Below are 13,286 nucleotides of genomic sequence, written 5' to 3'. Positions count from 1 at the left end.
TGTAAGGGGTTAAGTGTATGCCTAAACATATAGGGCGATCAAATGGTTAAATGTGTGCCTAACCAGTGTTTATGTGTGTACTGTGAGGTGCTTTCACTAAGGGATGTGCCGTTTTTTATTCCCTGCTTTGCAGGGAAACAAAATCTGGCACATCCCCACTGACAGGATAGAGCTCTGTATTTACATTGACAGATCTCTGCCCCGTCTTCCTCCTCGCAAATCTGCAGGTGTCTGCAGTCAATCATTGGCCAGCACCCCTGATTGGCTTGTGCTGTGAATAATCACAGTACAGCTGAGCCGCCCTACCTGGAAGTGCCAGATCACGTACTAGATACATAATCCGGCACAAGAGAGCCGCTCTGCCGCCATCCTCCTACGGGAGACGGTTGATGGCTAAAGCAGTATTAAACCCAAAAACAAAAATGTATTCTATTGCATCCTACCTATGATGACTGCAATAGTTGTCTCTCTTTTGGCTTTTTGCCTTAATTGTCACCTGTTGATCCAACCGGTAAGTCTGTTATTTTTCAGCTTACTTTAACAGACCAAACTGTTGAGAAAATATTGCAGTCTAAGGGTTCAGAAAAATATTTAACACTGACAATGATGCTTACATTAGCACAAATGTCTTGCTGAATTATCAGGGCTGTGGGTATCCTTACTACAAAAGAACAAAGAAGAGGGGGCACCGACCTAGTGTATTTCCATAGCTAAAGTGAATTCTCACAAACAAATGTCATGCACGAGCATCTGTAGATACAGATGAGACCACTTCCAAATCCACAGTAATCATCTGATGGTATGGGAAGACCTCATATCGTCCAGAAACAGCATTTCGAGGGTCAAGTCCTATTCCTCAGAGCTAAACCTTTTTTCATCACCATATTATTTATTATTATGGAGAATTCATAAGTATGGTAGGATCTTGGTGTACCAAAAATATCAGACGATTGCTGCTATTATCTCTCAAATTATAAATTCAGATATTTATTTCAAGATAAAACCTGTCTTGTCCCTCCCTCTTATTTTGCAGCCTAACCAGACTTCTTACATCCTGTTTAGCCAATGTACACTATTTTACTAAATGTAGCTATTGTCACACCTCATACACTTTTTTTTTTTTTTTTTGCAACATAAAACCTGCCTCATCTCTTTATAATTTCTGCCTATTCAAGTGCATACTTGCATATTGCATAATATCCTAATGCCATTTTCTACCAAACACATACCTGAAATCTATATTTTGAATAATTTAGGAATAATTAGAGATAGGAGGGAGTTGTGTAAATGTATGTTGTGGTTTAGAGTTGTTTTTGTGCGCTGAAAGCTTATGAAACTTTCTAGACAATGCAGTGAGAAAAAGAAACATCAAAACAAAGTTTACAAACTATACTATTCAACTGTTTTGTCATTAGCCAGTTTGTACAAAGCTGAGGGTTTTAGCTTCATTTCTTTATGAATAAACTTTCCTATAGCTCTTAGATCTGTTGTGTTACTACTTACATCATTCAATTCACACCTTTTAGTGCTAGATAAAAATAAGGTTTTGAAGCCAAAACTACTTAATAAGCATTTTTCTTTTCCAATTGTAATGAATCAAATTGGAGTACTGCTGTATTTGAGCTAATCTGAAAAAAAATTAAAAATTGAATTACATATCTGTTTACATAAAAATGATGCCAAAATATGGTGTCGCTTTTGTTGTCTATGCAATTTGTATTGTTTCTTAGCCCCAGATACAGTTTAAAGGCATCTCCCAAGCATTTCTTTTTTGTGATGTTGAATGTTCCCTATAGCAGGGCCCAGCTATCCATGCTTTTGAAAGCCTTGAAATTGGCTCATTCCTAAGTGAGAGCATGCCTGACCCAAAACAAGCTTTCAGTTTAATATTCTCATGTTTGTTAGCTGGACACACGGGAAGACCAATTTTTTAAACCATTCAAAATACCTATTGTTTGTGTTTTTGAATGGGGGGGGGGGGGAAATGGACCCCAAACATCATGCAGAATGTGTACCACCATTTTTCAGTAAGTCACCATCTTAAAATATTTATTGCTTTCCATTGTTACAGTAGAAATGAATGTGGTGCCACAGTTTTTAAACAATGCAGTGTTTATTTTCAAGGGCCTGCTCCATGCCCTGGACTCATAGGAAGAGGGTTGCATGACAATGAGTGTCATTCAACTCAGAAAAGGAGAGGAGCAGTGTCACTGGATCGATGAGTCTAATGGCAGACTGGGTAAGAACTGTATTGCAGCTGGAGCTGCTTTATTATTTTTCATAGATGCCACAGGCTTGGCGTTTGAAATTTAAGGATTCACAAACTTTGATTCATTACTTTTTGTACATAGCGCAGTGGTTCCAGCATAAATTCTTTATCTTTCAGCCTGGGTTCACATATATGCGATGCGGTATATCGCATGTGATTCACATAGGAGCAACACTGCATTCCTGTGTAAATCACATGCGACTTGTGTGCAGTGCGATTGGAGCCAAACATTTTATATGGCTCTATTCGCACCGCACCCGCACCAAAAACATGCAGGACCCTTTTTTTGGTCTGCACTAGAATCAGATTGCATGGGTATTTACACCTATGTGATCCGATTCTGCACATCGCACCACGTTTTGCGGACTGCTGTTGTGATCTTAACATACACACCCGCAGTGGTTCACATGAACGGGGTGCAATTCTGATGTGGTGCAAAATTCACACTAAAAACTCTGCGAATTCCACACTGCACATAGCGCAGTGGTTCCAGCATAAATTCTTTATCTTTCAGCCTGGGTTCACATATATCTGATGTGGTATATCGCATGTGATTCACATAGGAGCAACACTGCATTCCTGTGTAAATCACATGCGACTTGTGTGCAGTGCGATTGGAGCCAAACATTTTATATGGCTCTATTCGCACCGCACCCGCACCAAAAACATGCAGGACCCTTTTTTTGGTCTGCACTAGAATCAGATTGCATGGGTATTTACACCTATGTGATCCGATTCTGCACATTGCACCACGTTTTGCGGACTGCTGTTGTGATCTTAACATACACACCCGCAGTGGTTCACATGAACGGGGTGCAATTCTGATGTGGTGCAAAATTCACACTAAAAACGCTGCGAATTCCACACTGCATCAGTGTGAACCAGGGCTGAGAGTCTGGTCACCATGTCTGTTAGTCAGGACAAATAAAATCTGTTTTGTTTTACAGCAAAGAAAGTAGCAAAGTTTGAGCAGGATTATACAATTCCTGTTCACTACTGTATGAAATTATACTTTTAGTTACTTCCCTTGTGTTATTATGCTATCTGGAATAAAAGTAATAGGAAAGCTTCCTGCTATTACAACAGAAATTACATTTTAGAAAGAGCATAACGATTGCTTCATTATCTTGAGCCATGCGTGGACTGGGATGTCAAAGTTGTCGTGAATAAAAGTAGGGTGTTGATTAGATTGATGTGCTGGTTATGTCTATGACTGGAAGAAAAACACAGCACTTTAACATTTCCCAGCATTGTCATGTTATAATATTTTTAATAAGGCAAAATGTATGGAAATGCAAGTAGGCCACTAAGTAAGGTAAATTTAAAAACTGCAAACCTCTGTGTGCTCTTCAGGCTTGTTGTAGTTTGAGTTAATGTGGTTATGTACTGCAGATAGTTGATTTGTGTGCCTTGCTAGTGGTGTGATTTTTCTTTTGTCTGCTTTAGAAAATGTAGAAAATATGTCACCTTTACTTATTCTAATTTCCTTTAGCCCAAACATTTTGCTGGAAGATTGCTGCATACATTATTGTTATGCAACTTTCCGTCTATAAGAGTAACTTGCTCACTGTTCCAAGCAATGAGAGTTCAGGGTCCACAGCTACAGTAAGTGTATACCAGTGGGTCTGTTTGCATCATTGGAAATTTGGTGTGAAGTGACCAGATATTGCAGTTTGCAATACAAGTGGACAGACAGTGAACAAACATGCAGTGGATCATCGTATGACTGCATTTTCTATTACAAAAATGCACTATAATATAGAATGACCACAGGTACAAAGATACACCTACAGGTTTAGAAGAATATGGGCCTTATTCAAAAAAGCTCTTTGTTTTTATGTGCTGCAACACATAGTACCTATTCAGATTTCACCCTGTGCTCATTTGATTTCTTTTCAATAATGTTTATTAGTTTTGTTATAGAAAGAGGTGTTACAGAACAGTCCAAATGAATTTTGCATCCATTTCTCAGCAAACTGCAGCCAATCTTAACAGGCACAAATAATATACAAAAAACAACAATCCAAAACAATCATCAGTCGTTAATAGCAAAATGGGGTCCCAAATGGGATATGAGGATGCTAAGTTAACAAAAAAAGCAACATTTGTCAGAACATATGTTGAAGACAGTTGCAATCTGTGTGGTGTGACGGGCTTCTTCCAACTCTTCTTAGACAATGGGGGGGAAGCTTCTCAGGGCCTTGAGCTAACTGACCATGAAGGAAACTTAAGAGGAAGAAATGGAGAAAAATGTATAGAGAGAGAGAAGAGGAGGGGGGAGGAATGTGGGATGAGAAGCAGAATTCAAGATGTAGGATATTATTATTATTATACAGGATTTATATAGCGCCGACAGCTCAGCGATTTACAATATAATGGGAGACAATACAGCAACAATACAGTTCAATACAAGAGGGATAGGAGATTATTATTATTATTATTATACAGTATTTATAAAGCGCCAATAGTTCGCTCAGCGCTGTACATTACAAAGGGGGACAGAACATGTGACAGAACAATACCAATACAATGCAAAACATGAGGGGATCGAGATGCACCCTCTGTGAATTCTACACGTTTCCCTCAGTCCTACCTAAGAGAGTCCTGAGATATATTTCATCCAGGGGTCCCAAGTTTTCACAAAGTAGGCCACCCTATCATGGAGAATGGCAGTCATACGTTCATTGACCACTATCCAGGTTAATTTAGCCTTTAAGAGGTCGAAGGGAACTGTGGGGGATTTCCAACACTGCACAATGGATATTCTGGCAGCATTGAATATAAATGCAATCAGGTGGCTCACATATCCAGGTATTTCTTCCACCAGTTTCCCTAGAAGGGCCTGTTGTGGAGACTTGGCAAGATTCACCTGGGCAAGCCAATATATAAAATTTTAGGTGCAGATCCAAAACCACTTTACTTTGCAACTGGTCCACCATGTGTGGAGAACTAAAGACCTTATAGTTCTCCTCAATCAGTTATGTATAGATATAAGTTTTAGAGTTAAGTTGGGCTCATTTGATTCCAATAAAATGATGTATAATTGGTTGTCACTCAAAGCTGAACTCCAGGCAGAAATTTATGCAAACACTAATGAAGGCAGTTATCTGCTTAATAAAAAACAATTAAATGTATTTTAAATTCAGCTAGTATAATCATCTGAATTTGACTTGATCTCGCTTAATCCCCTGTATAGCAGTAATCAGGCTGGGAGATGGAGGGGCAATTCATATGTGCTGACAAGGAACATGCTCACAGGGCATGGAACTGACCTCATCATTCTGCTGCTGCTCCTTCCAGGGCTCTAGTCTTTAATGTAAAACACAGCAGTTGTTCTGGAAGGGATGCAGGGTCTGCTGAGCCACTTTAGTGCTGATTAATATATGCTTTGTATTTTCCCTTTTTCTTTTCTACATATTCAAATAATAGGCTTGTTTTGCCTTTTATGATGGTATATAGGCCGTTCACTATAAATGTTATAGATATACGAAGAACCAGTATTACAGTTATTAAAATTCAGTCTTTTTTATTAATGATCCTTGAAGACATAGGGGGGTTCAATACACACAGGTTGACGCATTTCAGCCCTCAAACGGGCCTGAGCCATGATACAGTAGATCTACTTTTATTTATCATGTTGCTGGACCTTCGTATATCTATAACACTATTCCACAGAATGTGCAGCTGTTGTCCAGGCACAGGTAATTCCTTTCAGGCAGTTTCACAATGTATTCAGGTTGTAGCACCACACTTGTTTATTTTGGTCACTGTAAATGTACTTTTTATACTGTTGAATTAATTTTTTTACATTTTTATTTTCTACAGGAACTGTATTTCATCCCTTTCCCAGGACAACATATATGAAGCAACACCTCCTAAGGTAGACCGAAAGTCAATGGATATTTTTCATGCTCACATCCAAGCAGGCAGAGGTATCATGCAGCCACTGGGGAAAGAGGACATGCTTACGTACAGGGAATACATACGGAACCGCTACATGTAAAGGAGCTACACTTGTAACTTATTAGCGATAATAGGAAAATACAGTTTTAGTCATTTGTAAATATATGTTATTGTGAATATTGTGTATTGCATAAATACTTTGCTAATTAAATAATTACAGCTATATTTCATGTTTTTTCAGCTTAATAAAGCACTGTTAAGTTAAAAGAAACTTAATTTGTGATTTAGTTTTTTTGTCTCCACTTTCAAGCTAATGAGATGTCTGATATCTTATACTGTAGGGCATCTGCATATTTAAATTTAGAGGAACTCAGGAACAATTTGTTATAAAGAGTAACCCAAAGTCATATCTGGGTTACTCAGAGGGTGAGCGAAGTAAGTAGATCTCCTGAGAATGCCATGTAGAAGATCACCTAGGAGATCTTGGTTCTGTCATTAAATTTCTCACATTGCTAATTAAATTTTATGCTGAACAATGTATTAAGCACTCCCTAATAGGTACTGCATAAGATTTTACAGCACCAGTCAAGCTGCCAATGCATATAGTTGAACATTATACAGCCACAGTTTAGGTACCTCCAGGATCCACAGAAAAATTTGATGGCAGGCAATTGCGCTCCAAATTATTTTAGGTGGACATACCCTATAAGATGTATCCAACTTAGGTTGCAAGGACCTTTTTAATTTATCTAGGCTACTTAAGCCTTTTGTCCTGCTTAGAGTAGTACTTTATCATTTTGTGACTTCAGGAAATTATTTGCATAGTTTTATATTCAGAAGCATATATTACATGCAATAAAGATTCCGATTGTTGTTGAAAAGCAAGAAGTAGTCAAAACAACCACAGCTATTAAATTCTCACTAGAAGCAGATAATCAACAGAATTCTGCTGTATGACCTGCTTGTTCCAGTAGGCTGCCATGCTGTACACTTCATCGAGATGTGGAGTGGAACATGAACAGCTGTTGCACAATTAAAGACTTTAATCTGGAACAAGTGATTATGTTTCATAGTACAACATGAATCACTTGAATAACAACAGGAACAAGGCGTCAAGGAGAACAGTATGTATTTACTATAAACTTGTTTCTTATGTTGTGTGTTTGTCAATATGATGTGCGTCTTGGGCGAATCAACTGTCATATATATTACATTCTGCCAAATGCTGGATAGTATGTGGGACAAACCTTCAGCGTTATAACAGATAAGTTACCAACATGTGACTCCATTAGGTCCATTTAGAACTGCTTTGGAGTGCAATTGTATTTCCACCTTTGCTTGCTGAAAGAGGGTCTTTTTTTGTTTTTATTTGGCATAACTGACAATAGTTGCCCAGGGGTTTTTATCTTCCTGAACCAAAACTGCAGGAGATGCCAGAAGATGAAATTTACATGAGCCTTTTTTTCACCTATCAACAATACCACGCTGTATGCTAAAGCTAAAGCAACCCTGTTTCTATCCCAGGACTCAATTAAAAAAAAAAACCTACTTGCAGTAGGAAAAGTATGTCAAATTACAGGAAACTAAACAACTGTAAATGACCCCTGAAGGATATAGCAGAACAGATAATGGTTTCAAATTGACATGACACTTATAATATTGTTAGGTGTTGCTGATGTCTACAGATGTTGGTAACTGAGCCTAGGAAAAAATAATTCTTCCACTAACAGTATTAGTAGACATTACATTAGTGTGATTCAATGAAATGGTAGTATTGGATGACACTTGGGGTATCAATAAGGTACAAAATACCAGAGTAGGACTCCCCCAGAGCAAAAGGGTAATGTTCATCATAAAGAACAATAGGTTGTTTGAAGATGACAGCAAATCAGTCTCTACCCTGGCCAATCAGTGGCTTATCCTTCAATTAGGCAGCCAATCAGCCAATGTTCCATAGAATAGAAACACGGGAGTGTTTCAGCAAAACTAATTTTACCATTTAAGCTAAACTGCTTAGGTGTGAAAAAGCACAAAGATGTATCATAGGAATGATGATGAAGAGTTACAATCATGTGATAAAGTAGGTACACCCTATCTAGCAATATATACAACAAAATATAAGAAATACATATTCTGGCACACATAGGATGCACAGAGAGCCCCAAAGGTCTATTTGATTGTCATTGTACACAAAGATAAACACTGGATTGAAAATCTCAGTTTCTAAGATTTTAAGACTATCTCCAGAGGAATACAGATGTCATCATGCAAGGTGGTTGGGTAATACCCAAACAACCAATATACCACTTACTCTCTAATTAGTCTTCCACTATACTGATTTGCCAGAGGACTGATTAGGAAAAAATGAATGGGTTCCCCTATCCACACAAGTGAGGTGGATGGAGGAATCCTCCCTGTTGTACCATTGTATTCTGACAATGAGACAGTCAGAATACACTGAGCAGCTCTGCAGCGGATTGGCTGCAGCCACTGATAGAATTAAAATTTTGCAACATTCAACAAAGTAAATCGTTTGATTTTTGTCAAGGGGGAATGGCCATAGATGGTTCAAAAATTGGCTGTTGCCTGCTGAACGAGCTGAACATTGATCCTTCTATAGCTAGCTTTACTCTGCCATGTGGTTTTATCAGACAGCATGCTGAAAAGTACACTTCAGTGGATGTATGCATCTTGCATGTCAAAGGATTTCCTCTGTCTGCTATCCCACACTGCCTACTTGTGTAACCTGGCCTTTCACATGCTAATTAAACAAGAACAAACTTCAGTGGTGTTCCCAGAAAAACTTTTTTTCAACAAATGACATACAGTAGAATGTACTCATACTCTCCTGTTCTTTTGCTTTTCGTTTGATCAGCTAAATCTGATACACACATCACTATAGCCATAATTCCCATCTGAAAGACCCCTTGAGTCTTAAAAAGGGGGATGCTGAGGAGGACATGCACAGAGAAACATACACACATGGAATATATCCATAAAATCACCTACAACCTGCCCTATTTAACTTAGGAATCGATTACCAACCCTGCCCAGATCATGGCACAGAACAAGAATGCATGAAATACAAAATACCCCATTACAAAAAAAAAAAGGAAAAGCAAAGAAATCCAGGTACATACTCACACAATCACTCTCTGTAATGCCAGATCAAAAAGGAAAAAGACAGCTGTCACAGCCAATTTCATTAAGTTTGGTGCCTTGACAGGCATCACAGAAGCTTGGCTAGTTGCAGGACTTCACCTTAGAAGCAGCAGATTTAAACAACCACTCAATATTTCACTGTCCAAAACAAGATCACGATGGTAGGGGAGTTGCAATCTTCTTTAAATCCAAAGTGAAGCTTACATCCTTCTTCATTGGCTTAACCTAGTCATTTGAATATGTAGGCGCACAACTGTCTGGAGAAATTAACTTTAAAATGTTACCCCTATGCCAACCACAAGGTGATGGAAAAGCTTTTCTTTAGGAAATAAATAGTCTTATGACTGGGCTGTCTGTAGTCTACCCCAGATTGCTCATCCTCAGAAACTTGAAGGCCTGGGTTGAGGAGAAGCAGTCCCAATTTGAATAAGAACTCTTGGTTACTATGACAGCACTGGGATTCAATCAAGAAGTATCATATGTCACTAACACAACAGGTTAACTGTATTGCCTCCCCAGGGAGAAAAGTGCTATAGACATTACTATCATCATTATTATTATTCTCATCAAACACACTTCGATACAATGTAGAAATCATAGTTGACTCCACAAGCTGCCAAGTTTTTGAAGCAGCAAAGCAACCCCAAACTATAACATTTCCACCACCATGCTTCAGAGATTTCTCCTGAAATGCTGTTTGCAGTTTCTGACGCCCATGTCTGCTGCTACTGTAGCAAAACATCTACAGTATATCTTTGAGTCTACAGCACATGCTGCAATGCTTTAGAGGCTCCTAACACAAAAAATAATAAGTGAACATTTTTTTACCTGCAAAAAAAAGTGCATTTATAATTTTTTTGTGGAAAGGTGAACTTATCCTCTAAATCCCTTTCCAGACTCAAAGCCATCCACAACTTTATTTCTGAGGGCCTCAAAGAGCTCTTTTTTATCTGGGTACACACGTCAATAGCAAAGGGAACACCAGACCCTAGATATCTAAAATTTAAAATATACCTAAAAGCAAAAATGTTTTAAAAGTTTTGTGCAGAGTGGAGATGGATTAGAACACCTATTCGGTTTTTATTGGTGTCTGTGCCCCCGTCAGGGAGCTTCACCCTCTCTATTTGTCTGGCGTATCATTATCGAAAGTGGAAATAAAGAAAACCCCAAATTTTGGGTTGCCCCCTGCAAAGTAATAGGGGAAAATTTCCAGTGGAGTTCCCAAGGAATTCTCTTAATTTGTAGGGATTATCTCTCACTTTTTTTTTTTTTTCGGATAGGAAATGAAGGTGAATCTCCCTAATGGTACTAACTTAGTTATGGCCCGGCTGTTGATTTAATTGCTTAAGGGTATTGTTTTCTTTTCTTATATCTGTGTTACCGTTATGCCTTGGAACTCACTTTACTGCTTTAATTTGTGTCTGCACTCATGTATGTTTAATGGCTCTACCTCAATAAACGTTATTTATGATTAAAAAAGAATCTCCCCAATGGGAAACAGATGGCAAAATATATAACCCTCCCTTACTCTATCCAAAGTAAAGTTTTGCCTATAGTTCTGCTTTAAGACAAGTTCCACTTGCATACTCCCTGAAGGAAGTTCTAATCATTGGCACATAATATGGAACACCTAAATCCAAATTTATGGATTTGAAGTGTGAGGGTGTACTTCTTTTTTCCACATGACAAATTTACATTTTCATTAATTTAGATTAGGAGAATGAATGCACCTTATCAATTTTATATGTCATTTGTTAAAGTATATTACCTTTATCTGTAGATACTGATTGAAGGAAGATCAAATAAGTCATAAAAAGGCACCAATTTCCATTGGGTATACTTGCATTTTCACACAACTGTATATGGGAGAAGGTGTTTAGAGTACTAAGGACAACAAAAAAACTGTACATTTCATGTATATTTTGAAGAAACGTCTGTTGTTTCTATTCCGCTTGGTCTTTACATCATTGCACAGGAAGTATTTAGTATGTGGGTTGTTATATCTGCCTTGGATTATGAAAGAATCATCAAATCTGCCATATAAAAGCTGTTATTTGCTTAACACCCAATATTAACAACTTCACAGGTAGGCTAAAAAATGCCAACAACTGCTCGTAATTCTTCAGTCTGAGTTATTAACTATTCAGTGCTAATTGTGCTCCCAAAGTATTCTAAGGGACTGCCACAAACTAATTCTTATAGAAATTGTTATAGGAGACAATATTTTATTTGTACAAACATGTTTCTAGGTATGGTAAGCTAAAATCAACAAGACATATTTGATAGTGAACTCTCTATGAAGAAGTTTTATAGACATATTGGGGTTTTATTTACTAAAGCTGGTTCACTTAGAATTTCATGCAGTTCTGCATAGAAACCAATCAGCTTCCAGGTTTTATTTCTAAAGCTTGATTGAACAAGCTGAGGTTAGAAGCTGATTGGCTACCATGCACTGCTGCACCTGATTCTGAGTGAACCAGCTTTAGTAAATAAACCCCATTGGCTTAAATACATTCCCAGTGCTTTCTAATCAATGATACTTATGATGTAAATAAAGAGTTGTACAGCAACCAATAATATTCTTGCTTTTATTTTCTAAACTGATTTAGCAAATATGAAGCTGGATTCTGGCTGATTTCTATGATTAATGTCTCAACAGGACAAAAATGACCATCAAACTACCATCATTTTCCTTGTAAAGGTAGATTTGACTATAAGAAATGATTGAAGTCATTTTTCATTTAGTAGTGTTTAACAAAATGTAAGCTGCAAGTTATGGAACAGCGTGATTACAAAAATATAGTGTTTATCTACACTTGAAAATATACAGTTCAGATTTTGCATAGGGCATAATGTAATGGAAATGTTTCTAACGCTATCAGATATGCACAAGGACACTAATGAGAAGTAGCATGCATAGTGAAACAAAATGCTGTAGTTATTTAGAAGTAATGGCTAGGTACAAGAAAATCCCAGTTTGAGTTGACTAATATGGGTCAATGCCATGAAAGCTAGATGTATTGAATTATGATTTGTAGTCTAGGGAAACTATTATGACATCATCACGCCATATAACACACGAATGCCATTGAATAATATCAAAACAGTTATGCACTTTAAACAAGAAAAAGAAAAATACCTTCAGCAATGGCAGTGGAGTCAAATCATGAGAGTCACATTCCTTATACCTTTGCCAGTAAGGTTTTTAGGCCATGAGAACTGGGAATGCCTCTGCTGTTTTCAGTATGACTTAACTGTAATTTCAGAATCCTAATTCCCTCAGTCATTGTAGTTTTAATCATTTATCACCTGCAGGAATAACAATTAATATAATCAGTGATTTATCAGCAATTACAGAAGAATTGACCCACCACCCTCTAAGGTATTGACTTGATTCCCACTGTCAGCATAGCAAGTTGATGCCAAGTATGATATTTACAGAGTGCTATAATATTATTTAACTCTGGAGACCAAACAAATCCTGAAAACCTTTACAATTTTTTTTCCTATAATGCAGGAACTGCAGTGACCCACAACAACTAATTTGAATTCATATTTTACTAATCTGAATTCATATTTTACTTATCTGACTGCAACAATTTTAAAACCTTGGTTGGTATTGGCTATTTTTACATCATCATTTCTCTTTGTGTTGTGTTATAGAATAGACCTGTTAGATCAGTAATAGAAAAGTCTTGTAGAGTATTACTAGAAATGTCTGCCTCACCCTTCTGATAGAGACTTAAGTACAACAGCAGAATAATCAAACTAAATAAATAAGTAGATCTTTGGCATCATCCAACCAATCAGACAAAAAAGAAAAAGATCAGCAGAAATATGTACAGATGTAAGCAGGAAGGACAATGTACTTAAAATAAACCTTCAAAAATGTTTACTCCTCTGCACAGCAAAAACACATTGTTGCCCAAATCTTCCATGTGTATCCCTGCAG

At 37.5% G+C, this 13,286-nt stretch overlaps 1 protein-coding gene across 2 annotated transcripts in view; it reads left to right on the top strand.

Moving 5' to 3' along the window:
• Positions 1 to 6,443, top strand: part of FIG4 (FIG4 phosphoinositide 5-phosphatase) — a 315,676-nt gene extending 309,233 nt beyond the window's left edge. For both annotated transcript variants that reach the window (XM_089664705.1, XM_089664713.1), the window contains exon 24: positions 6,095 to 6,443. In XM_089664705.1, coding sequence (XP_089520831.1) covers positions 6,095 to 6,272 — 178 coding nt within the window. In that variant the 3' untranslated portion in view covers positions 6,273 to 6,443. The remainder of the gene's footprint in view (positions 1 to 6,094) is intronic.
• Positions 6,444 to 13,286: the final 6,843 nt, after the last annotated feature.

Source organism: Staurois parvus, unplaced genomic scaffold, assembly GCF_062004578.1.
Source record: "Staurois parvus isolate SC_StPar_1 unplaced genomic scaffold, SC_StPar_1.0 ptg000048l, whole genome shotgun sequence".
Lineage (NCBI taxonomy): Eukaryota > Metazoa > Chordata > Amphibia > Anura > Ranidae > Staurois > Staurois parvus.
The sequence above is the reverse complement of the archived record's forward strand: the minus strand, read 5'-3'. Positions and strand labels throughout refer to the sequence as shown.